At 38.5% G+C, this 25,199-nt stretch overlaps 1 protein-coding gene across 6 annotated transcripts in view; it reads right to left on the minus strand.

The window, feature by feature from the left end:
• MLIP (muscular LMNA interacting protein) overlaps positions 1-25,199 on the minus strand; it is a 123,387-nt gene that overhangs the window by 39,970 nt on the left and 58,218 nt on the right. For 3 of the 6 annotated variants that reach the window (XM_068398881.1, XM_068398840.1, XM_068398854.1), the window contains exons 4-10: positions 22,328-23,956; positions 16,670-16,741; positions 7,978-8,043; positions 7,816-7,899; positions 7,662-7,721; positions 5,895-5,939; positions 1,072-1,116 (exon numbers count right to left, since the gene is read on the minus strand). In XM_068398881.1, coding sequence (XP_068254982.1) covers positions 1,072-1,116; positions 5,895-5,939; positions 7,662-7,721; positions 7,816-7,899; positions 7,978-8,043; positions 16,670-16,741; positions 22,328-23,956 — 2,001 coding nt within the window. The remainder of the gene's footprint in view (positions 1-1,071; positions 1,117-5,894; positions 5,940-7,661; positions 7,722-7,815; positions 7,900-7,977; positions 8,044-16,669; positions 16,742-22,327; positions 23,957-25,199) is intronic. The other 3 variants (XM_068398848.1, XM_068398871.1, XM_068398863.1) reach the window with 3 other exon arrangements.

Raw genomic sequence — 25,199 nt, forward strand, 5'->3', positions numbered from 1 at the left:
GTGTTCAGGGCTAGAAAAGAGCAGTTTATGGTTTTAGTCTCCCAATCTCAAAAACAAAAACCTGAAAAAGATATAGAAAAGGGCAACAAGGATCATAAAAGATATGGGACAGCATCCGTACTTCTCAAAGAGTGATTAAGCAATTTTGACTTTTCTGTATGAAAAAGAGGTGACTGATAGGGTATTATAGTCAATATCTAGAAAATCATTAATATTATTTAGAAAGTGAAGAAAGAACTATTATTTGCTGTTTCAGTACAAGAACTGAGGTCAAGCAGCAGGTTTAAAACAAAGAAAGAAGGTACTATTTCACACAATGCATAATTAAAAAGTAAACCCTATAGCTACATAATGTTGTAGGACCAAAGAATAACAAGATTCAAAAAGGTCACTGGAAAAAATCATGAAAGAAGAAGTGGTCAAAGATTACGAAAGAGAAGAAATTGATTCAGGAAGTCCCTAAAATTCCATTAGCTGAAATACACTGGCAAAAATCTCTCATCTACATCTCATTTTTTCCCTAAGCATTCATTAATGGTCACTGTCACTTGTACAGGCTCCATGACCTCTCTTCTGACTCTTCTCCAGAAAGTTTGGCTCCAACAGCACTAAATTGTGATCAGAGATAAAATGAACATCTGGTGCATAATCTTTCTTTCTTTATTTGATTTCACCCTTGCTTTTTGCTAGTTAAGCCAGCTTTGATTTAAACCAGTGTGTAAGAAGAAAATAGACACCAGGACATTGTTGTATATAAATAAAATTGTAGAAGTGGAATATTAAAAGAGTCCAAGAACCAGCAGTAAACTTTATAGCTGTCATACACCTCAAGATTCAGCAAGACTCTAGTTTGTCATTTGGTCCATGGATTTACAAGTAGTGTCAGGATTTACAGTTACTTAGAACAAGTGTATATTCAGTACAGAAGAAGCAATGCAGCTTTGCAGAAGCAACATAGCTCTGTAGGAGGATATTGACTGCAGCTTCTTTCAAAGTTAAATAGTAATTACTTTAGATTTTGTGCTTGTACAAATTTTGAAAAACAGCATAGCACAGCTGTGCATTACATACCAGTTGACTCTCTGTCACCATAGGTGCTGATTTGTAAAGGTTGGCCTGCAAAAAAGGTAAACATATACAGTATTACATACAATATCATAGTTATTATAGCAGTGACAGAAGAAAAATCCAAAAGGATAAGTTTTTTCACTGATAATGATTCACTGTTTCACTGTTAACAATTCCTGATGACAAAGTAATGCTTTCACATTTGTCATTTCACTTGTATTTTTCTGAGGCCTGTTTTAAGAGGAGGAAAAATACATGGACAGTATCATTCTTAGGTACAGAAGCTTTTACCACTGAGGCAGTGATGTGCAATTGGTAGGAGAAGTTAAAATATTGTCATTTCCATTTTATCTCTAAGTATAATCAATTATGAATGCCTGTTGTTAAAATTTTAGGGATACTTTTTTCTAACTGCAACAACATTTCACTTTTTCATCTTGATCTAATCTTGAAAAGTAAATTGTGACATTTCTGAACCTGCTTTTGTCTGTTAATTTGCAGCATCAATGTTACTAACATTATCAATTGCATGGGGAGCTCGGTCCAACTTTTTCATCCTTCTGACTTTACGTTATGAAAACTAGAACAGTCCTACTCAAGCATTACATTTTTTTTCTGCATATACATTGAATAGCAGAAGCCCTGTTTTCAAGATCATGGGTCAATGTGCTAAATGCGAAGTATTTGTGTTTGTATGTGAAATAGTCATGTGCCTTATTTGCCCACACTGTGGCAAAATTGAGGATTTCTGGTGATCAGCTCCTTCAAACTCTGTAGGAGTTCCTCTGGATAAGACAATGTTTCTGTACAGATAACATGCTCTACCTTGATGTAGGTGTGATTTGCAGGCCTTGAGACTCTAAAATGTGAATATTCTTCAGTATTGTGGTAAAAAAAAAAACTAGATAAAATGGTTAGATGTTATAGCTGTAGTATAAGGCAAGTCAGTGTCATTACAGCCTACAGCCTCTGTAGAAGGAACGCTACAACTGGATTTATGTTGACTCAACTATATCTTCTCACAGTTTCAAGCAGCAAAGCAATTCAAACACATTTGGAGAGGGAAGAACATGCTCTTCCTTTGTTTCCCCATGACAAAGACCTTGCAGAGATTTGGCCACATAACTCCAGATGTGGTCTCCCACGTGCTAAATAGAGATGTTTAATCACTCCCTGGACGTGCTGGCTCTACTCCTCCATCGGTGGCGAGAACAGCATCACCATGAGTGATGGTGGAGGACTCTGCTCCTGACTGAGAGCCTCACATCTCTGAACACAACCTCTGGTGGAGGAAACCTTCCCACCCACACAGGGACAGCTGTGATTGATTTAGCACTAAATCTACAAGTACATCTTCTGCCCTTGACAGAGTAAACTAGAGCTTTTAGTAGTGGTTACTTACATACTAGGAACTCACTTTCATGCCATTAATCAAGTGTGATGACCAATCTCATTGTGAGCTTAAAGACATCAAAGTGCTTCAGAATGATCTACAGATACAAGTGGCTGGAATTAAATTCTCTCACAGCAGTGTTGCAAATTAAGAGTGAATTTCATTTTAGAGGGGTTACCTGAAATGTATATAAGCACAGCAGACCATAGATGAAGTAAAATTCTACTTATTTCTGCATGTCTGTGTGCATTTTTAGCTACTTCATGCTCTCTCATTTTTTCACTTCTCAGTTTCATGTCTATAACACTTAAAAAAGAATTTTTGTGGAATAGAACTGTCAAGAAGAAAAAAATGTCAATAATATGCAAAGTAATTATTCCAATTAATCACAAGAAATTATTTTTAAAATATTTGTAAGTGAGGCTAAATGACAAAATTATGAATTTGCTAGAACTTGGAATTAAAGATAAGAAAGCCTTCCTTGGTGACAGTAATGATATGGAAACACAAGGACTAAGTAAATACATTAGGGCAGTCAATACCCCTAAATGTCATTTATTTAGAGAATGATTATGTTTATATTATTAAAAGTCAGCAGTATTATCCCTAAAGCCAACAGAGATGCACTATTATAAAATGGTGAATGGAATCATATCAAAGACCACACAGTTTAAAAAGCTGTTAATGACAACTGTAGTATTTAGTTGGTACAAACTGCTGTAATTTCACTGAAGTCAGACCCTTTTCAGTACTTTTTATACACTCCCTGACTATTTCTGCAATCATTTACATCCTTAAAATGTCCTGAAGTGCGTGAGAAGACAAAGACTAATTGAGGCCAAGGCAAATCTATGCCATTTTTACTGTTAAATGGCAGGATATTTCAACATATTTGTGTAGTCTACTACTACATATAACCTATTGAAATAATTAGTAATATTATCATAGAATCGTTTTGGTTGGAAAGGACCTTTAAGATCAAGTCCAACCGTTAACCCAGCACTGCCAAGTCCACCACTAAACCATGTCCCGTGCTCCCAAGCTGTGGGATCAGCTGCACCCTGTGCATAAAGGGAAGAGGCCTGAACCAGCCTCACCTGGGGTGACCTGGGGAGACCCCCAGCCTCACCTATCCTGCCTGCAAAATGTGATGCTCACTGGCTTCATGTGTGTATACATATACATGCGCTTGTGTGTTTACAAATAATACTTTCACATGATGCAGATTTTCCTGTCCCTGACTCATAAACAAATTAAAGCTTTCCTTTTAATTAAAAACACCCTCAAAGCAATATTTTGACAAGCGTCTCAGTATCAGACATCATGCATACAGAAAGATTAAGCAAATTATATTGCTAAATTACCATTTTAATTCCTTCTAGTAAAATTAATTCAGTTGCATAAACTAAAAGCCTAGTTCTAAAAGAAAAAAATATTTGCTAAAAAAGGCTGGCTGAAAATCATTACTCCAAGACAGATCACATGAGACACCACTGACCTCCTGGGGAAATTCACAATTTGATATTATGATGACAAGTTTCCATCCAATACTCAGTTCCTGGTTTCTACCGGAGACACTGTTAGATTGGCTCAAAATAGGCATTTTGCTTCAAAACAGATACCTTGTACTTGTATTAAGAAATGTTGCCCCCTGGACTATATCTCCTCTAGCCAACAAAAGTCAGCACACACACAAGCTCAGGAACCAGTCCTTTGCAGTTAATGGTTAGCACACCCTCTTGCCTGCTTTGGTCCACACCAACTACCACTCTTCCAGACATCGTGGTTCAGAGTGTAACATGGCGTGTGCTGCTCCCCATAGGTTGAAGAGACAAGGGCACCCTGGGCCTTGTTCTGGGCTGGGGGGCTTACTTTGAGGGGAGAGAAGAAGGCAACTCTATGGAAAACCACCTCACTGCACCCTTGCCCTGAGAGGCAGAGGACAAGTTCCCTCCCAGTTTATGAGATGGGACAAAAATAGCCTTTGCATGTCCTACCAAGGAGGCAGAGCAAGAGAGGAAGAAGAGCTGTGACATATGGGGGCTGTTAGGAACACCTGGCTGTTCCTCAGGTGACTCTGCTGCAGAGTGCAGTGACAGCCAAGTCCAGGAGAGCCTGGATCCACCGAGTTCAGCCACCAGAGTGCAGCCTGGAGACCACGGTCTGTTAACACTATTGTCTGATCTGTTTTCTGGCACACAAAAAAATTCAACATGCATGTACAATTTATAGGAAAGGTGAGCATACCCATAATCTTCTGCATTATTCCCAAATGTATTTTTAAATATTGATTTGTTTCATTTATCTAGAAAGTTCCAGAGGAAACTGGGAAGGAAGAGTTTGTTAGGGTGATATTCTATGCCAGCAAAGAAAACCTAACTGTATCCCTAGGTATATAAGTTGGATGCCTGAATTTATGACATATGTTAGCCACAGTTTTGGGAGCTAGAGATCTTCACTGAAGTGATATTAAATATACTCAGTTCTCACAGGCTACCTCTGAAACACACTCTTTTATTTCATTAAAAAGCTCTCTTCCAATATGCTTTCTAATTAGTATGAGCCAGCACAATCTGTCAAGTAAAAATCACAGTATGCAATAAAATATGCATACTGCCACATTCAAGAAACAAAATTGAATTGATCCATCAAGCATTGTGCTGGCATAAAACTGGAAGGCCTCTATTGCTTTGCCAGCACTGCTTTGATTTGACGTTCAATAGAAATACTGAATGATGAATAGTAAGCAGAGATTTCTCACCACATGGCTAGACGAGTTGTAAGTAAAATATGGAACCTGCAGTAACTGTGTGTGCTAGTGAGAATTAAAAATGTTAATTGGGTTTAATGTTTCAATAATTGAACAGATGACTCAATATAGAGATTTTCTTTATATGTTGGAACATGTGTGTATGTGACAAAACAGCTTCTGTTCATCTAAGGCTAAACTGTGGGTTTTCAGCCAGCTCTATGCTTTGAAAGGGAAAGTAAACCCCAAATTTTGATAGATAGGCAAGAACCAAAGGACTTCTACCAAAGCAAGTACCCTACAGAGCAGGTTGAGTCCAAACAAATACATCCTTCAGCACCTGTAACAGTCTGTTTGCCAAATAGCTGAGCTCTTACCCCACGCTCGAATCAAACAACAACAAAGTGTGTGAATAAATTAATTTTAACACCATATTCACATAGGAAAAATTATCAATAGACACCTCACTGAAGAGATTCCAGCCATGATGGATTTACAACAGTGGGAAGACAACTCAAGTCTCAATTTCCAGTGCATTAGAGCTTCTCTGTACTAGAGTCAACACCTCATGTCATGAGTAGATATCTGTGCCTGCTATGTGCTGACTCACCCAGTATTGTAGCAAGAGTAGACAAATTAGACATTTCTGTATGCAAAATACAGAGTAATCACAAAAGTACTTACATATCTGGTTTCACGTCCAGCTGTTCTCTGCTGTGTTTTTGACATCTTGTACAAAATAAATACATATATTAAGAGCAAAGAGTTACTCTGAGAAGTAATTCAAAGAGATTTTGTCATTGTGACAAGTTGTGAATTGCTCAAATTCAAGAAAATTTCAGTTTTCCAGAAAGATTCACAAGATACATGAGAATAAGGTATATTAAAGTTTTGCTTGATTTGTTTATTGTAGACCATACTATCTCATTTTTACTGCCCCAAAACATTGTTCACAGCCTATTGAGGCTGGCCTTTAAATTATCTCTGAGAACTCTCATAATTAAATGCTTACTAGTAGACAGCCACAGGTGTGGTTGCCCCATGAAATTTTACCTACATTTGCTCACAAAATAACCTGAAACGTCCTCTTTCCATGTTCTCATTTGCAAGAACTTGCTTTCGTCTGACTAATATTTCTAAGGCATTTACTTAGAACATGCACTCTTTTTTTATTTCTGTTTGTGACTCTCTTTTACCTTCAGTTTAAACATTTTGCTCTCTCATTCTGAGGTCCTCACAACCTTTACCTTGGTCCCTATGCAGCATCCTGTTAAACTCACCCCTTTATTTAGTTTCATGACTGCTAACTGATGCCTTCCATTTGGTCAAGGCTCCATTCTCAGTTGCGCAATGAAGTAGGTTTTGGATGCAATAGCTCAAAAGTCCAATTTAATAGTAGCATTTTAGCCACTTTGGAGTTAGTGCAGGCATTGGAAAACATTTCCTCAGTACCAGTCTCTGCCTATTTTTTCGGCCACTATCGTGTTTCTGTCTTTCAGCTGCCTGAAGCCTGATTCACCACTGCATGCTGGTTGACAGAAGTAATTTCAAAAATGACAATGAAATTTGAAGTATATATTGAAGATACCCACTCAGTAATGCTGGTTTTGTGCCTTATTTTTGCATGGTGGACTGGACGTTGTGCAGGATATTTTGAGTTCATTCACTTTTTGATGGGTTCCTCTGCCAAAAATCCCTTTCCTCCTGTTTCCAGTTGGATTTCTGCCATTTTCACTTTCCTATAGCTACTAATACCTGCTTAAATTCACCTGAGGCAAACAGAATACAAGACCCTCCTTCATTGGTTGTTCATTTTTCTGAACCCAGAGACACACCAATATAACGTAGTGAAACCAGAAGTTTAACACCAGTATAGAAAGTTATTCCTGCCTCTCACTACCTGTTTATGAGTTATCCAGGTTAAAAGGATGTAGCAGACATCCTCCTCCTGCGAGGGACCAGAGTTGAAAGGAAACCAGCACTTAAAAGCAAGTCTACGTATTCATTTAATTATCACATTATTTGAAAACCAATAATGAATATGAAAAAAAAATTTGTTCTGAAATGTATTTCCAGTCACTGAAGACAGAAACATTGGCTCCTCTGTAGTAACAACCCACAGATGAGATGAAATCTGGCAGATGGCCAGAAACTCTGCAGTATGGAAGGCAAGGTATGAAGGATTTCTTTCTTATGGATCCTAGCCTATTAAACCTTAATAAACAGCTTCTCTTTCATAATATAACTCCTTCTGACTTCAGGAAAGCATCCTGCAACTGTAGCCACTGACCCCAGGGCTACAGTTCTGTCCTTCCATGTCTTTCAAATAACCAGACAATTCTGCTGATGTTGCATCTCTTAACTGAAGCTTTTTGTTGCCATAGGCTTTACTGTTATGATTTTGTTTGCTTTATGTCTACCTGGAAGGAGCATTTGGGCTTATTCACCTACCTTGCCAACATCTGACTCCGTGCTCATCTGCAGAAAACTTGGAGAAGATTCGCATCGGCGCTGGAAAATGATTTTCAACAGAGAACAGACTTATTAATGACAAGAGACAAAAGGAAAGGAAGATAAAAAGTCAGTCCCACATCCTGATGGTTACCAAAGTCAATGGGTCCTGCAGGACTTGATCAATGACAGCACACAGCTCTTCTGTTTGTTGTCTGAGCTGGGCAGGGGAGCACATCTGAAAAAGAAGGACACATCATTCAGCCTTTGCTTTTTGTTTTCAAATAGGGATTTGAAAGAGATACAACAACACTACCTCTGAATGGGTGTTCAAAGCAGTGCCTTCAGTCATGCTAGCAGTCTTGGTTGGCTCTTCTAATGCCTGCAATTCAAAAGATTTCAGTGTGATACTGAGTTTAAAATTTTAAAAAACAAGCAAACACTTTTTGCAATACTGTGTTTCCAAATGTGGCATTTTTCATTTCTCCATGGAAAGATGGAAAAAGAAGAAATTACAGGCCTAGCAAAATTCTTCAGGTTATCAACTTCGGATTCTGGATTGGGGGTTGCAGAGAGGGAGAGAGCTAGGTGAATTGTCTCTACTTTTAGAGATCAGAAACTGATCAGGTTTAAATTGCCGCCTTCTTCAACAGCTGCCCTCTCCTTCGCAGCGAACGTAATGCACAGAGGAGTTGGGGGGCTGCCTGCCACACACCATCGGAGGAAAGCCACTGGCTGTAAGCAGGTGGACAAGGCAGGGTCCAAGCATGCAGGAGGCCCTTTCTTTTCCTCTAGTAGATGTTTTCTTTAAGAAGTGCCTCCTGTTTGAAGAAGATGGTGATTCCACATTGCAGTAAAAACAGTGCTCGACATTTTTGGATTTTAGCCCGAAATCAGAATTGTATAGAGCGAAACAGGCATATACATATGTGATACCACACTAAAACATGGCTGGTCTAAGCAGGTATGCAAGCTCTGCAAAACGAAACGCAAGCTTCTTGTGCTTGGATGTACCTCCTGCTTTCCTTCTCCTGTACTAGGAGCAGGTTTGAGAACAGTGGGAATCAGTTTGTTGATCCCTCCACTTTATCAGAAATCTCACAAAACACACTCAAAAGCCAAACCCCAGTGTTCAGTTCCCTTTTCATCTTCGTCTAGAGTCTGTGAGGCACACTCTCACCACCATCACCCACTTTTGCTTTGAAGCGATTTTCAAATAGACTCCATGCCAAGACCAAAAATTACTCTGGAAGCCTGCTGATGCATGAAGCTGGACTACAGGGGAGGGACCTGTAGGGTTTGTGGATTTTTTGTTTAAGATATTACATTTTTCTGATGTTTCATTTTGCTAGTTATTTGTAAAAAATAAATTATAGCAAGAGAAAAAAAGACCATTCCTGTAAAACACTTTTTCATGCTTGTAGGATTCTGTGGGAATGGCCTGATCCTAGTGAGGTGGGTATCAGGGCTGCCAGTCACAGAAGACATATGTGGAGCTGGGTGGAAAATGGCAGAACCTTAAAAAAAAAAATAAAATAAGCATATGCTTAAGTAATTATTTCTGAGTTTAGTTTTGCTGAATACAATTTTTTTTTCTCTCTCTTCCCAGCTACTGGCAGCATACATCTATGTATGCAGAACCAAAAAAATTATGACAATTTACTTTTAATATTATTTTAATACCATCCCCAATGATCCTGCACAGAAGCACATTTATGGAACACCATGTCTTCTATCAGAGAGTACAGTAAGAAAAAATGAAGAGTAGTTTCTTTCCAAACACATTTCTTCTCTCCCCTCCAGCTCTAGACAAACCTGCTGGCATTAGAGTAGCTGTAGTTCAAAAGTAAAAAAAGTAAAAGATTGATTATTTTTGACATACAAAAATTAGTGTAATCTTATCCCAAGACAGAAGATGAAAAGATAAATAGTCTTTCTCATCTCTGCTATCTCATCACTGTTATCCAGCTGAATTCTCAGATCAACAGACAGTCCTTTAGAAGAGGAGGGCTCAGCTAAAGAGGCCTCAGCACTACACTCGAATACTGTATCCCTGGTTCAGCTTCAGTTGAGATTACATCCTCCTGGTAAACATAAAATGAAGTGATAAAATGAAGTACAAGATTCATACCAGTACCCATTAGAGCCAGGATTCTAGAGAGATGATGAGTCTGAATGTGAGTTAGGAAAAAGAACCAATTTTAGTCAGTCATGGGTTCGGCTTCTTAAAACCCTCAAGAAATCAGCAGGGTGATGAGCATAATAAAGTAATTGTTAAGAAAAAATATATGTTTCTGTTTCCTATTCACTTCACCAGAGCAGTGGGAGAGGAAGAATACAATCAAGGGTAAGAAAAACCCACCCGGAAGATAGTGAGGAATCTTTCTAGAAGAACTACAGCCACATCTACAAGTCTCTGTTCAGAACCAAGGCTCTGGATAATTTAAGTACCAAACATCCATGAGTTTCAATAGAATTTGGGTACCCAAATATCTTTGCATTTTGGAACCTTCATTGACTAAAGAACTCAAGTGAGACCAGCACCAAAGCCTATGCACTCCACAGTCCCCCTGAGATACGGCCATTGTGCAGGAACCATGTCACAGAAAGCTGCAGTATTCTTCTCCCTTTTGGGAAAGAAAATTTTAATCTTCAAAGTGATCTATCTAATTTCTTTCACTGATGTTTTGTCTCTTTTTTTTCCTTTTTTTTTTTCCTTTTTTTCCTTTTTGAACAGCCTGAGTCCTCCAAAGAAAGAGAAGAAATAGAGAACTAGATTTTAAGCATCCCTATCACCTCTACAAAGGAAAAAGGTTTCTGTTTAATCTGTTCTTAGCCTTTCAAAATACAAGTCTTTTTTTCCAGCAGTTCCTTTTTTTGTTACATTTCTACATAGAGAAAAATATGAGACTAAAAAAGTATGACTAGAGTTTCTGAACTCGTTACTGGAGTTATCATGCAATAATGTTATGATTAATTTAAAGCATTAGTCCTATCTACAGTACTGTTGATTAGCACTATCAACAGTATTCAAGCTTCATTTCCTGTGCTGATGGTCTAACAATACCAAAAGTGGAACATTCCTATTAGACATTCAAATGTTTTTATTATATATGAAAAACAATAGTGGGACCAAAATTTTGAAGCAGAGTGCAATTTAGAGAATGAAAATGTATTTGTGACAGAATTTAAATGTTCAGATGAAGTAACCAGTTGCTGAACCACTAATTTTTTCTTTGCAAAGAGCATCTTTGGGGGTGTGATGCATATGCAACATTGACATCAGTGATGACTAAAATCCTTCCCCCTTCTCTTTCCCACAAGCTATTTGATTGCTAAAGCTGTATCAGAGCTGAAAGGACACTAATAAATAATCCAAACAGGATCTCTAATATTTTTTTAGAAGAATGAAAGCTCTTGGCAACATATAGAAAATATAAAACATTGTTTCATCCACCAATGAACCACATAAATAGTAGGAGAAAAAACAAATATTATAACCTGGATCTGACACAGCTTCCTTCTTACTGTACTGTGAAAGCCCTGGGCTGAACAAAAGCCAAGAAGTTTCCTCTTCTTTTATTTCTCTTGCATGTTTTTCCCATCAATATCTTTTCCTAAGCCCTCAACACATGCAAAAAAATCCCTCTCTATCATGGAACTTCACATACCATGAGTTCCTTCAACATATTGCTTGAAGATCCTGGGAGATTATACTGAAAAGACCTGAATACTTTTCCTCTTATAAAATGATTAGTACTAAAAGCTCCAAGGCCTTTGAAAGAAAGAGGGAGCTCATAGCCTGCTCCTATCTTAGCATGCTTGGTTACTATTACAGACCAACTAGGTCCTTTATTACACTACAACTGCACAAATTATTTCCTTTCTTTCTTGCCACTAGGTATTTGTCTCTAGCCTTGAGAAGCATTTTGACACGAACACATAATCTGGATGCCAGAAATTTACCTAGCAAGTGCACACCAGAAGTACTTACGGAAAACTAAAAAGTTGTTTTATCAAAATACTCTCAACAAAATGTTGTCAGAAATACTTTCTGGGTCCAGAAAGGTCCTGACATGCTTGATAACAGCCAACTGTCCAGCAGTTAGTGGACATCTAAAAGTGGGAAAAATTGGCTTCCAAGGTCCTGCTGTATGATTTCAAGCAGTGGCCTGAATCTACATTTCCCATGATCAGTCCCTACACCAATGGATGTTTGATAATACAATAGGTAAGAGTTCCCTCAAGGCAAGAATTTAAAGCTGCATTTCCAATGTAGCAGATCACTGCTATGTTTCCTCGGTTGCATTTCTTTCTTTTCCTGGAAAAAAAAAAAACCAACTTCTTTTTCCTTCTGCATGAGGAGGAAAATGCTTTTTTTTTTTCTTTTTTCTGTTTTTTCTCCACAAGGAGAATATACTCCACAGCTGGAAGTCTGCTGTGTAGGTAATGGGATGCAATTACTAGGTCTTTGGAGTTCTAGAAGTGTAACATCATATGGAAAGACTGTTTCAGACTGTCTTGAAGTTAGCTAAAATGCATTGTGACAAGAGAAAACATGAACAGCCATAAACAGACAAAAATCAATAACCTAAAATATTTATTCTTTAAGAAGACTTTTTCTACATTTATTTAAAATTGAAATTACAGTTCTCTACTAGTAATTAGTTGATAAATACAAGCCAGGTCAGTCAACTTATCATTGTGCTTCAATGCTTTCATTATGTTTTCATTTGCACCTCTTCCATCCATAGCCAGTTATACCCCGTGCTTTTCAAAGACTTGGGAAGTGTGCAATAAGCCTCAACTGTGAAGTAGATGTACTTCGTGGCACACCCCATCATCCTGGTTTCACCACAGTCCCAACTGGGGGAAGTCTGAGTAGAACATTTGCAGCACTTCCCTCTCCCTTTCTCTCACCCCAATTCTGTATGCCCAGGTTTTCTTTCCATCAAAATGGTGCCCAGATAAGGGAAGGCCATCCCAGTCAGCATGCAGAGGGGATGGGTATCTGGACAAACACAGCAAACCCAAATTCCTCTGCATAGACCTTGCTGTAGACCAAGGGCCACTGAATTGTTCAGAGAATCCCTTTTTGGTTCACAGTTCCAAGATGTCCAACAGAGTTTTGGGGCTACATCTCAAATTTGACGTAATTCTGAAGATGAAGTAGGATCTGGTTTAAGAAACTGCTTACATAAAGTTAAGAATTTTTCTGTAGCTCCCTGAAATAAACTCTTCATCACTACCTATTTTGAGTGAAATATAATTTTATAGATATTTGATAAAAAAAATTCTAAATAATAGATGCATTACTTTTTAAATACTACCTGATTAGGAATGGAATTTTGAATTAGATTGTAATAAATTCTTTGCAAGTGCAGAAGTTATACGAGAGAGAATGTCAGTAGAGGGGTGAGTCACTGACTCAACGTTAACAAGGCCAGAAGTAACCACAGTGATCACCTAGTCTGACCCTTTCTTTAAATCACAGAACTGCCTGGAATCACTGTATGAAGTGCCAGAAAAGTAACCTTCTTCATTTTTTGATTTCTGTGATAAAGAGCCCATTTCAGTCTCTAGAATTTTTTTCTAATGGTTAATTAGTTCTTTCTGTTAAACTTTTGCCTTATGCCTACATTAAACTTGTCCATCTTCCTCTTCTAGATAGTGGATCCTATCATCTGCTGGGCTGAAGAGTTCATTGTCACAGTCTGTGGACCTGCCTCATTGCTATCAATCTGTATGGCTATAATGGCACTGCTGACTGACCATGGTTACCACCACCTCATTATCACCATCTCTGCTCTCAGGCACTGTGGAGCTGTGCACTTACTGGTGAGGACACTGTCCTGACAGCCTTGCTGTCACCCTGACTCCCAGTTCCCTTTCCCTCGGAAGCAGCCCTCTCTTGCTGCTCCCTGACAGAGCCTGACCATGCTGAGAATAAGTCCTTTAAAACCAAATTTTTGCTCTTCTGGCTGCGAAGGAAGTTACAGCCCAATCTTCCAAGAGATATCCTGGATTGGGCTTTTTCTGAGCAGAGCACAGGTGATGTGAGGAACATCAGGTTCATATGAACTTGAACAGCTAGAAAGCATGCCAGTTATGAGATTTGATGAGATTAAGCCACTTCTGGGAATGCCAAAGTATACACATAGATAGTCAATAAGCCTTTTCTTCTCTGCTGATGACCACAGATTTGAACAACTCACTTTGAGTAAGAGTACTGGAGGATAAGAACATGTTCTAGAACAACCATTAAGATGATGATAGCCTAATGGTTTCATAAGAAGTTGTTGAAAAATGCTGGCTGAAATTAAAGCATCTACACTCACATAAAAGAAAAATTTCACTTGAGAAAGAAAGTTAGTCACAAGGAGACAATATCGAGGCGGACAAATCATTGTGCCTTACATGACATATCAATGGCAGTTTTCTGTCATGAGATCTAATTAATATGCACATGAATTGTCTCTAGGATCACCCACACACAGTTCTGACTAATCTTATTTCTCATGACCACTCAAATTAAGTAATATAATTATTCACACAGTGGAAAAAATTTACTTCTAAGAATGTGCATTTCCAGTTCAATCTCATAGCAAAACACTTTTTTTAGCACTTTAGGCAGATAAGGTATTCCTAATCTTGCATTCAGCTCACTAGTATCTGTGCCTTGCAGATATTACATGCTTTCTTTCCTTGCTTAAAAAAAAGCCACATAACCATTATCTTAACCTTAATAAAACATCACTTATGTAGTTAAAATCTTATTGTCTTGAATATCCCTCTTTTTAATCCAGTGCATAAAATGCATTCCATAAAATGGGAGCAACATAATTACTGTCATTGAGCTACAATGTGGCATGAGTTTCTTCCTGGCTCCCTCCCCAATATTTTTGAGGAGGATACTTGGATATTAGGGCTTGGTACAATGGGGCCTGTGTGTGCCATGTTCCTCCTTCATACTTCTTTAAGAGCTATACTCCAAATGCATGTCAGCTAACACAACAGGACTAGTCTAGGAGCACTAGAATTGACAGCTGGTATGGATCAGTAGGAGATTATTGTCCATAATTCCCAAGATGAGAGAAAGCATGTTGTCAGGCCATGCTGAAACATACAGTTTACAAAGTAAATTAGTCAAGAGCCTCTCCTGAGGGCAAATCCTGTAGCAGAAAATAGATCTTATTAGTTTTACATGACTGTGCTTTCGCTACCAAAGGATGCACCAAAACTAGCATTTTCAGTAAAGCAGTGGATAACCAAAAGTCTCTATCTAAACACAGATATCTTTTGAGTCATTACTTTTTCTACAGATACTGGCATTAGATTGTATAATTCAGTTTTATGTACTGGGGACAAGCTTGTGAGTCAGTGCCCCAGAGAGCATCAGTGAGACCATCAAAAGGAATCCACTTTCTTCTGAAAAAGTGCAGTCTGATGGCTGACATTAACCCACTAGTTCACATTAGGAGTGTGCTTTCAAAGCGAATACCCTGCTCCAAGTCACCTACCTGGCTTGGTTTGCAGGGTAGTGCAGTCTTAGGGTGCATAGACTGAATGCCTTTTAGATTAAGTCAGCCCTGAAGTAGCACTTCAGGAATCTACCAAATGCTTTCAGCCACTAACAGGCACTCTGCCCAAACAAAACCCTCCCAAAACACATTCTGTAGGGGTGTAGGATCCCCTGCATCAGCTGTTTTCCTCTACAGAGCAATTTCTATTGGACCACATTGCATGCTAATGCAGACATGGACTTCGTTAGTGCACTCAAGATTTAAGGAAGGGAAGGATCAGGTTTTGTACAAATAATTAAAAAATCATTCAAGATTAAAAGAACATTAGAAAAGAAAGGCATGTCTCTTTTTTGAAAAAAAAATCTTATTTATAGCAGTTAACCGATAACTACTAGATCACAATTGGTAATATTTCAAGGACAAAACTATCATCTTCAAAATTTTTACACAGTTAAGTTCACCTTCTCCAATGTCTTTAGGCTCTGCAAACTCCTAGTGAAATCAACTGAGATGTGTATGTGAATACATATTTAAATGTGTAGTTAGGAATGCTTAATCTTACAGAAATTAATCAGAGGCTAAGTTCCTGAACTAGGTCCACAGCAAGATTTTCCTTGTAAAGTTATAAACTGGATGTCAGAGTGATTAAGCATGCCTTTAAACATGTAAGACAGCCCATTGCTCATCACACGAAATTTTTGTTAAACTTAGTGGGTTATTCTTTTGTGCAAAACTAATTTGGGAAAAAATTTTTAAAAATAGACATTGGTAGGTACTTTGAACCCTTCACACAAAATTCAAATTTTTAATTGATTTCCAAAGATGCATTATCTAAATTAGTACTATACAACCCAGCCTTTGTTGACTGTGTCTTTGGTAGTAAATAAATACACTAAACACTGTTCTCTGGATCTATCATCCTATCCTACAGAAAAGGGTTGTTACCCCAAACTACATACTGGGAACAGACCCCTGGCCTGTGCTAACTGTTGAAGTGCTCAGGGAAGTTGTTTGGGAGAATAGTAGTTAACAGAGGTCAGTGCAATGGCCAGGACCATTCTCACAGTTTAAAACAATACAGCTGGTCAAATTTGCATATCTTGGGATGTTAAATGTACTACTATAAATGTAGCCATTGAATAATCATTAACTGACCAAGACCTACTGATTGGTAGGTCCCAGAACAGCAGTGCTCCAGACACTCGCTAATAACAAAACAGACTTTGAGACGTTGCCATAAATAGCAATTCCTTTAGGACACTTTTTTAATAGTAAATTTATTTACGGTAATTCAGATTAGTGAAGGCTTTGATCTACAGTGGAAAGTGGTTTACCTGGAAAAATGGTTGGAATTATAATCCTGAGCTGTTAGTTCACAGAGCTTACATTTTGCAATATCCCCCACAGAAATGTCAGAATATATGTATAAAGTTGAATGGTCTCAAATATAAAAAGCAATTCCCATGTCTCTGAGCAAACACTAACCTTCTGTTCCATAAGTAATGTGTTTGTAGGGATTGCTGCAAATGCCTTGTAGCTTGTCTTGATCTTGTACTGCTAAAAGGGTAAACCAGAAAGCAGGAAGAGAAGTAAAACAGGGTAGAAGAGGGAGAGGGAGAGAGAGGGAAGAGAGGGGTAAGGTACAACAGAATGAAAGACGATTCCAATTGTCTTGCAGACATGTTGCAACAATACAATGCTTATGCATTACCTAGAAAAGCTATTTCTTAAAGAAAAATTAGTGTTTCTGTTAAGATTTTAAAGGGTTTTATTGTACATCTTTTGGTTTTAGGAATGAAGTAGGACAACGTGAATTCCCTGTACCAGCTTATAAATTCCAAAGTGATTTTGACCACTTTCTGCCAACTACTATCCTTAAATGAATACCAGGAGAGGCTGTGAGCTTTTTCCAAGTTTTCTTGTGATTTGATATCATAATGCACATCTACTTCTGCCAGTACGTGCACCTCAACAACTGCTGCTGTGGTGGTGTGATCCTGGACCACTAAGTCAGAGGGATTTCTGTGATTGGCTTTAATGAGACTGATTAGGATCCTTAAATGCTGAATTACTTGTTTGAGTGGATAGATCATTTAAGTCATGTCACAGCTTTTCATCTCCTGAATAAGTAACTCTACCACCCAAACAAATATTTCAAAACAAGTATAGGAGCTTCCACACTCTAACCAAGCATACAGAACTGATGATATAAACCATAAAAAATGCATGAGTTTGGGTACAAAAATTCTAAGATCAGCCTTAAAAATTATTCTTTTCAAACAATTTATATTTTAGAGCATATTAGCTTGCCCAGTTATTTTTAACTCTTTAGAAACCATACTTTCTACATTTTCTTTGAAATTATGGAGGTTCAATTCAGTAATTTTTAAATGATTGATGAAGAAGTTCTATACTTACATGAGTTCAAGAGCTAGGATTCTTAATCACATGACTGGGGGAATTTTTTTTTAATAATTAAATAGCGATTTGCTACATTGTTCTCTTTTCAGCAACATTCTAATAAAAAGTCATAAATTCACACAGTAATACCATTTTAAGTTATTGACTGCTTATTTCTGTCATAGTCACCCAGAAATAAAGTTACTTGCTAATCTGTTCAGGTTTTTTAATGTACTGTTGTCTGCAACAGTGAATACTGGTGATTATGAGATAACAGGCTGAGCAGCATGCTGTATTTTGGGTCATGCTTTTGTCACTTTTTTCTTTTCCTTCTATCTAATAAAAGTCTTGATGACAGCAGAAGGGCCAAAATTTTAATTCAGATACGAGAAACTTATACCGTCCTTGCACCTCTCTTGAAATATTGTAGAACACCATCTTTTAATTCTTTCTATACCTAATATTATGTTTGATTTCAACTTTACGCATATTTCTTAGTCAGAAATTAGAGACTGACAGACATTCAAGAAGTCAATAATCACAATAATCATATTGAATGAACAGTCCAACAAAGCAGATGACGAATGCAAATTATTGAACTGCACTTTTTTTTTTTTTTTTTTTTTGCAGGGTAGTGATTTATATGATATTTAGTGATTCTAACTCGGATGTCTACCATTTAGGCACTTCAGTCAAAACTAGTGCCTTTTATAGTCACAGGCTTTTCTACAGGATAATTCATCTCATCCCCAAATAGGCATCTAGAAAGGTAAAATAAAATCGTCCTGTAAATACATCATATTCTCTTCATTAGCTATAACAGAATTGCCCAAGTTGTGCTTGGATATCTAACTTTCAAATGTCAAAAGTCTTGTGAGTTGCCCTTTGAATATTTAGACAGCAACCCTCTGCTACAAACATGTGTAGGTTCATATATATATTTATGTATATACAAAATCTATATGCAGATAAGACACAAAGTACTGTGTACTGAAGTAAGATGGAAGATCAAAATTCCAATTTTTAAAATTGGCATATCCACAAAATGCATTCTTATTTGTTTATAATTGATATTCAGTCAAGAAAATTATAAATTGAACATGTAAATAAAATGCAACATCTTCACTAGCCCATGGGCTTTTATACATGATGAGATGGGCATCATATATGATGAGAATACTGTGACCAGACTGAAGTTAGTTCTACTGTTATATGAACTAAACAAAGACATATCAGACTGTAAAAATGTAAAAGCTTCCATACTGCTTTAAGGTGCTTCATCAGTTCCAGATCCTGTAGAACCTGTGAGCGATGTGCTGTTGTCACAGTGTCTGAGATGAGTGGAAAGTCTTTAATTCAGTTTCTCATCTACATGAATACAATTCTTGACACATTAGTTCGCATTACTTAAAATTATTCTTCAATGTCTAAATACTTTTAATAATCTGATTCATAGAATTCTAGCAGTATTTTTAAACAGCCGTGGACAGTTAGGTCTGCTGGCCTGCAACATGGTCCAGTCAGAGCAAAACAACTCCAATATCAAAGCTCGAGCAATATCAGCCTGGGGAGTTTTTGGGAAAATGTCCTTCTTTTCTTGCTGGAACAATCACCTAGGGCACCCACAGGGCATTGCAAAGTGTGCTAGACACATACCTGTAAAGGCTTAAATCAGCAGCTAACCATGAGAGTGTAGAGCTCCTCATGAGTAACCTTTCCTGCTTTGTGGTAGGTTTTGCAGCTACTCTGAGCTCCATGTTGCTACAGTTAGTTTGTTCCCCAGTTGTTTTGGGTATATCTACATGCATTCCTATGCTACATTCAAATCGGAAAAATCAAAGCATAAGTAGGAATGATACTCCATGAAACCACTGCAAAGAGTTTTCAAACAACAGCCAGAAGTTTCTATTCTCATCTATTCCTGCAGAATCAGCAATTTTATCTGTCTCCCCTCCATCCTACTGTTCATTTTGCTATACTAGGTCCATGAGGACACTATTAAAGTGTCTGCAAAGTCCAAGGAGAGGGTTTTTATTTCCTGTGGTCACCTACAGTTCACACTTCACACTGATTTGTGGATTTATGTTTATATTCACTTTGTAAAACAGTTATATTTTTAAATCATTGATGAACATAAAGATACATATATAAAGTATGGGAAAGCACATGTGTTTATATATACAAATGCAAACTCTTAAATAAGTTCACAGGTTATTCTTTGATTTGCATGAGATGGTGCATCCATAGGCATAGACATGTAAAAGCTCTCCATTAAAGATCCTTTTTGCATAATTGCTTTGATATGACGCTGATGAGACAGTTTGATGCGAATACTGAAAAATACATCTAATGTCAAAGTTCTCGTTTAATAGGTGTTGGTTTAATACGTGTCTTAACATTCCTTCAACCACTGTTGAAGCAATGTTAAGGTTGCAAAATTACACATGCCAAAGTCAAGCACTTCTAGACGCTGTGCTTTTCCCTTGATATTCACTTAGTACATTCGTACATGCAAAAATTTTGTCATGCATCGACTGTCATCAGGTGGGGCAACCTGTTATTTATCTAGTTCTAAAGTTGAGCTGATTGGTACTAAAGAGACCTAAATGCTGCTTAGGATGTTAATAATGTCTCTCCTCAATATTTTCCTCTGGAAATATACTGAGATTAGAGGCTGGAGTGTTATCAGAGAGCCTGGTACAATTAACACATCAGCAAAGTTCATTGAGCTATGCCATAAACTAGGTATGGAAATAAACGAGAGCAGGAGGAAAGGGGGGTGTTGAATGCACACTATTATTAACTGTAAATGAAGGTTTAACCATATTAACCGTATTACCTGTAAACCTCAGTCTCACATTTTAAAGCCACAAGAGACCCTTCCTGCCCTGAACGCCCAGCTGTGTTTGATTTAGAAATTTCAGATCTTCCATATCCCCAGTGGAGCCAGCTTTGTCTGCATGATTAAAAATTGTGCCAGACTAAAGGTCCAAGTCTGTTAAAATGGTGGATACTCTCGCAGTCTCAATGTGGTGGTGGGGCAGTTTCAAAAGTGCCACCATATCATGTGTTAAAGCAGAATTAGCAAGAAAAGGGACAGTAGGGAGAACAGAAAGGGTGTAATAGCTTCTGCAAATATAAACCCAGGTGATAGCTCTGTGTCACAAGCAGAGGATTTCCTTACTGCCAGAGATTCTCACAGTGCTCATTGCACCGGCTAGCAGAAACCGCAACTGCTTTGCAATCTGCAGGCTCAGTCATGGCTTCCAGTTTTGTCTCGGGGGCTTTTTTCTTGGAATTTCTACAATTTCATTTCTCTTTTTGTTTCATTAAGTAATACTGACAGGGTGTAGCGACACTGTACAGATGTGCTTGGCACAATGGCTCCTCTTGGTTTGTTTGGTCTTTAAAAGAACCATTCATGACAATTGCTATTTTGTGCTGATTTAAACCTCTCATTTTCAATTAACATTTTCCAAGCAGTTCAAGTCACCCTTGCCATGGCCAAGCTGTTAGGAACACATCTCACACAATTTGATTTGGCAGACCAGGCTGTAATTTTGTGCTGTGAACAAATAAATCGATAAACTGTGATAGCCTTTCTGTGATGGGCAGAGCTCAGATATCAGCAAGAGGAGGCACAAAGGAAGCACAGAGTGCAGAGATAAGATAAAAGAGGATGGAAAGCCTTCTGCAACTCTGATGTCTTCTGCCACCAGCTCTTCCTTTTTGCATAGCAGTTCCTTTTGTTTTCACCTACCTGCTGCATGTTTTTTGATCAGCTTCCCTTTCCTTCCCCTTCCCGTTCTTGAGATTTACCCTTAGGTTTAAAGTGTGACTGGTTCCCAAGCTCTCCTGCAGCAACCACCACCATTGCTTATTCTCACTCTGCTGGGACTCTCTCGCCTTTGGGTGGATAACAAACAGCAGGAGTGTGGCTGATCTGTCAAGTGCGAGACTTTCGTATTTACAGTAGCCCAAGTTGTAGCTTGGCTTTTTCTCCTGCCCTCTATCTAGAACAACAAGGTGAGAGAAGTACCAAAGAAAGGGAAGAAGCAGGAGACTGTCCTTGTCTTCTGTCTCTGGTTCTTGGCCCCATAGTCCTTGGCCCCATTGTCCTTGCTCAGGCTGAGCTCAGCTGTGCCTCTGGGCTGGTCCCAGAGAGGTACAGAACGGCTGGGGTGACTACAGCCTCCTGGGGAGCAGGGTGGACAGGCAGGACAGGGTGCTTGGGAATCAGTTGTCACTGGAACAGCCAGTTTACATCAATCAGATCAAGCTGCTTGTAGCTCAGTCCTGCACCTAAGATCACCATGGTTCTATTACTTTCAGTGGGAATACAGGTGGATTTATGTTAGCATGGATTGTACAGAACATGTTTTATGGTTTATTTTTGACACACCAGTGTTTTAAGTGAGCTTCAAAAGTAAGTGCACTAAATGTATATCAGAGCCATGGGACACAAATCCATCTTCAATAGTATCTCCTCCCACTCATGAATAAATCATTTTGGTTTTATGCTAAAGGATTCCTACAGTATCTTCCTCCATAATACAGAACACATTGCTAGCAATTTGATATGGTAGGATTTAGTCTTGGCTATCTTCTCTATTAAGACAAAAACAGTTCCTTTTTCAACTTTTTTTCCACAGTTCATTTATTTTACCAGCATTGTGCAACACAGATGTGATTTTTCCTACAGGGACAAAGAATTATTAGAAAATAAGCATGCACCAAGAGTACCTTGGGTTTGATGTTTTCATGGTCAGGAGGCAGGGAAAAAGACTGTGGTGAAGTCAGCTCTCTGGGTCTTGATGGCAGTGTGCCTGGTGACTTGTCTGAGACGGGAGATATGCACTTTAACACCGGTGAGGTGGCAGATTGCTCAGGTCTTGGAGAGGAGGAATTAGACCTATAATTTGTGTACACCAATGGAGAATTAAGCTGCAGTGGATAGGAGTTAATGTTATGAGTTTGTGGAATCGGTGGAGTAGAACGAGGCCGTGAGAGAGACCACTGCTTTGAGACACTTGAAGGGGTACGGGAGGAGGCACTCATCTCCTGAACAGATGTTTGGGATGAATCTGATTTAGATCTAGAAGCTGAATGCAGAAGACTTGGGGAAGGTGATGAGTGTTTTTCTAGGGTGGGAGAGAATACGCCACTAAGACTGGTAGAAGAAAGCAAAGGATATGACTGGCAGGTAAAGATCGGTGAGTAAGTGTGGACTCTCTGAGACTTCTGAGATGCCCGGGACCTGGAAGCAGCATACTGCAGCCCTTCTGGAGAAGGAGACGTAGGGTGTGCAAGGGAAGAGGGTGCTGGGGCACAAGGAGGAGGCAGTGTATAATGCAAACCTGGAGAGGCAACTGATTTTCTATGAGAGGAGACAGGGGATGACAGAGGACTTCGGGAGTCTGCAGAAAGTGTTCTGACTGGAAGGTACTTTTTAGGAGAAAGGGATCTCGCCCTAGGGGTGGGATGAGGCTTGGAGGTTAAAGGCAAATGCTGAGCCCATCCTGAAAGCCAATATTCCTCTCTGCTGGGAGAATCTGGCCTTATAGGAGGACTAGAAACAGATTTCTTGGGAGTTGGGGGAGTTGTTTTGGACTTTTGATCTATTGCAAGTGTTGAGGAACCAAGGGAGCTAGGAGAAAACGTGGGACAAGAAGCAGGGGAAAGCGGTCTCCGCTGAGAAGAGCCTGATCTCAAAATAGCAGTTAAGAGGGTCAGTCTGGTTGGCAGAGGGGATCTGACTCCTGACTTTGCTACATTACCTCTAGATGACATTTGTGTGCAAGGCTCATTTATACTACATATGGTTGAAGAGGAGCCATAAAGAGAGGGTGGAGACAAAGGTTTAGGGCTAGGAGATAATGAATGTGTTATTATATGTACAGGGACAGGTGATAAAGCATTCAAAGTTTTGGAAGAACTGGAGGATAAAGGCTGAGCTGAAGATCCTTGAATTTCAGCTGAATGTGGAGGATTGGGGGAAAGATGTGGGCTCTTTGCTGGAACAGAGAATGTAGTAAAGTCTCCCATTTTGCAAACACAGCCAGGGGTATAGAGATTTGGTATTTGTAGGCTATCATACAATCGAGGAGTGGAGTAACAGCTATTTGATGCAGAAGAGGATATTTTAGACATGGAGGAGGGTGAACTATGGGAAGCAGACTGAAAGTAGAGAGGTGAATCTTGCTTAGAAAACCCAGTCGCTGACTGCCAGTTGTTACGGGAGTCTTCCAGCGAAGAGGCTTGATTCAGGGTAACCATGGCACCACACACTACTTTCTGATTAGTTGGAGAAATTAAGTGGACAGCAGGTGATTTAGAGGAAAGATGATCAGAGGTGGAAAGAGTAGAAATTAACTGGAGAAAAAAGAAAAACAGAAATGTTAATATAGGTGGAATCTGTGGAACTGTCAAGCATCCCACATTTCAGTCCTGTTGTCATGCATATAGTGTTTCCATTAGTACTGCTCTGTGAGTTAAAAGCACAGAGCTGTCTTTTAAACTCGGGGATACAGCCTGATGGATATGATTTTCAGTGGAGGTGACCAAGTGCAGACAAGTTATGTGTTACTTTATTTTTATGAGACCTCAGTTTTGTTGACATAAACAAGGTTCAAGGTTACTGTATTTTTCATTTTAGGTAAAACTCAAGACAGTTGTGCTATCAGTGTCTAGAATCATGTGATGTCTTCCGCGCTGTGAAAACACAACGGAAAGTGAGAAAGTTGCAATGTTGTCCCAGCTCACTCTACTAGTTCAGTGGAAAGTAGCCTTCCTGTAAATGAGATTCAAGTCAAGTACGCCTTTTCTCACTCAGTAAACAACACCTTCTGCAGCACTGTGATATCAGAACGAGAAATTTGCTCAGAACTACTTAAATCAGACATCCAGGGTTTTTTTCACTTTTCTTGTCATTCACAGAGCAGTGGTTTGACAGTTTGCAAGCATGTAAGAGTCCTTATCCCCTTCTCCACGGTCTTACAATACACTAATAAAACAGTAATGAGCTCTTTCATGAGTGCCTTTTTTCTTAGGTCTGTTCTAATTAGGATTTGTCAAAACTAAGTAGAGCATACAAGTATATTATCAGCCTTTTGTACAGTTTTATGCTTCTAAAGAAAGAAATTATCTCAAAATCTTCCAAGTTATTATAATGTTGAAATTAAAAACTGGGGTATACACAATATGAATAAAATATATCAGTATGAAATGGTGAGCTAAGTCAACTGTAAAACCAAAAGTCTACAAATTATCACCTAACTTTTGACTGAGCAATTTGAAAGCAGGGAAATTGACTCTAATCCCTACAAACTTCATATAAATATAAGAACATCTATTTATCTATTGTCTGATACCTTGAAAGATTATGCAATTCTATAAAAGACAATTATAGCATACAGTTTCTACCTACATAACTTGTGCATGGCTTTGGCTCAGCTTATGAATTCTACTTTTTAACACAAATATCCTCCCCATAAGAGAGAGGAATTATTATTATTATATCATATAGTATTGTTATATCACAAAACAAAAATCAGTACAAAACATATAATTTTCAAGTGAGAGCACATGCTGGAAGAAGCTGCGACAGGAGAGCAAG

This window comes from Nyctibius grandis, chromosome 1 (genome assembly GCF_013368605.1).
Source record: "Nyctibius grandis isolate bNycGra1 chromosome 1, bNycGra1.pri, whole genome shotgun sequence".
In the NCBI taxonomy this organism is placed as follows: Eukaryota; Metazoa; Chordata; class Aves; order Nyctibiiformes; family Nyctibiidae; genus Nyctibius; species Nyctibius grandis.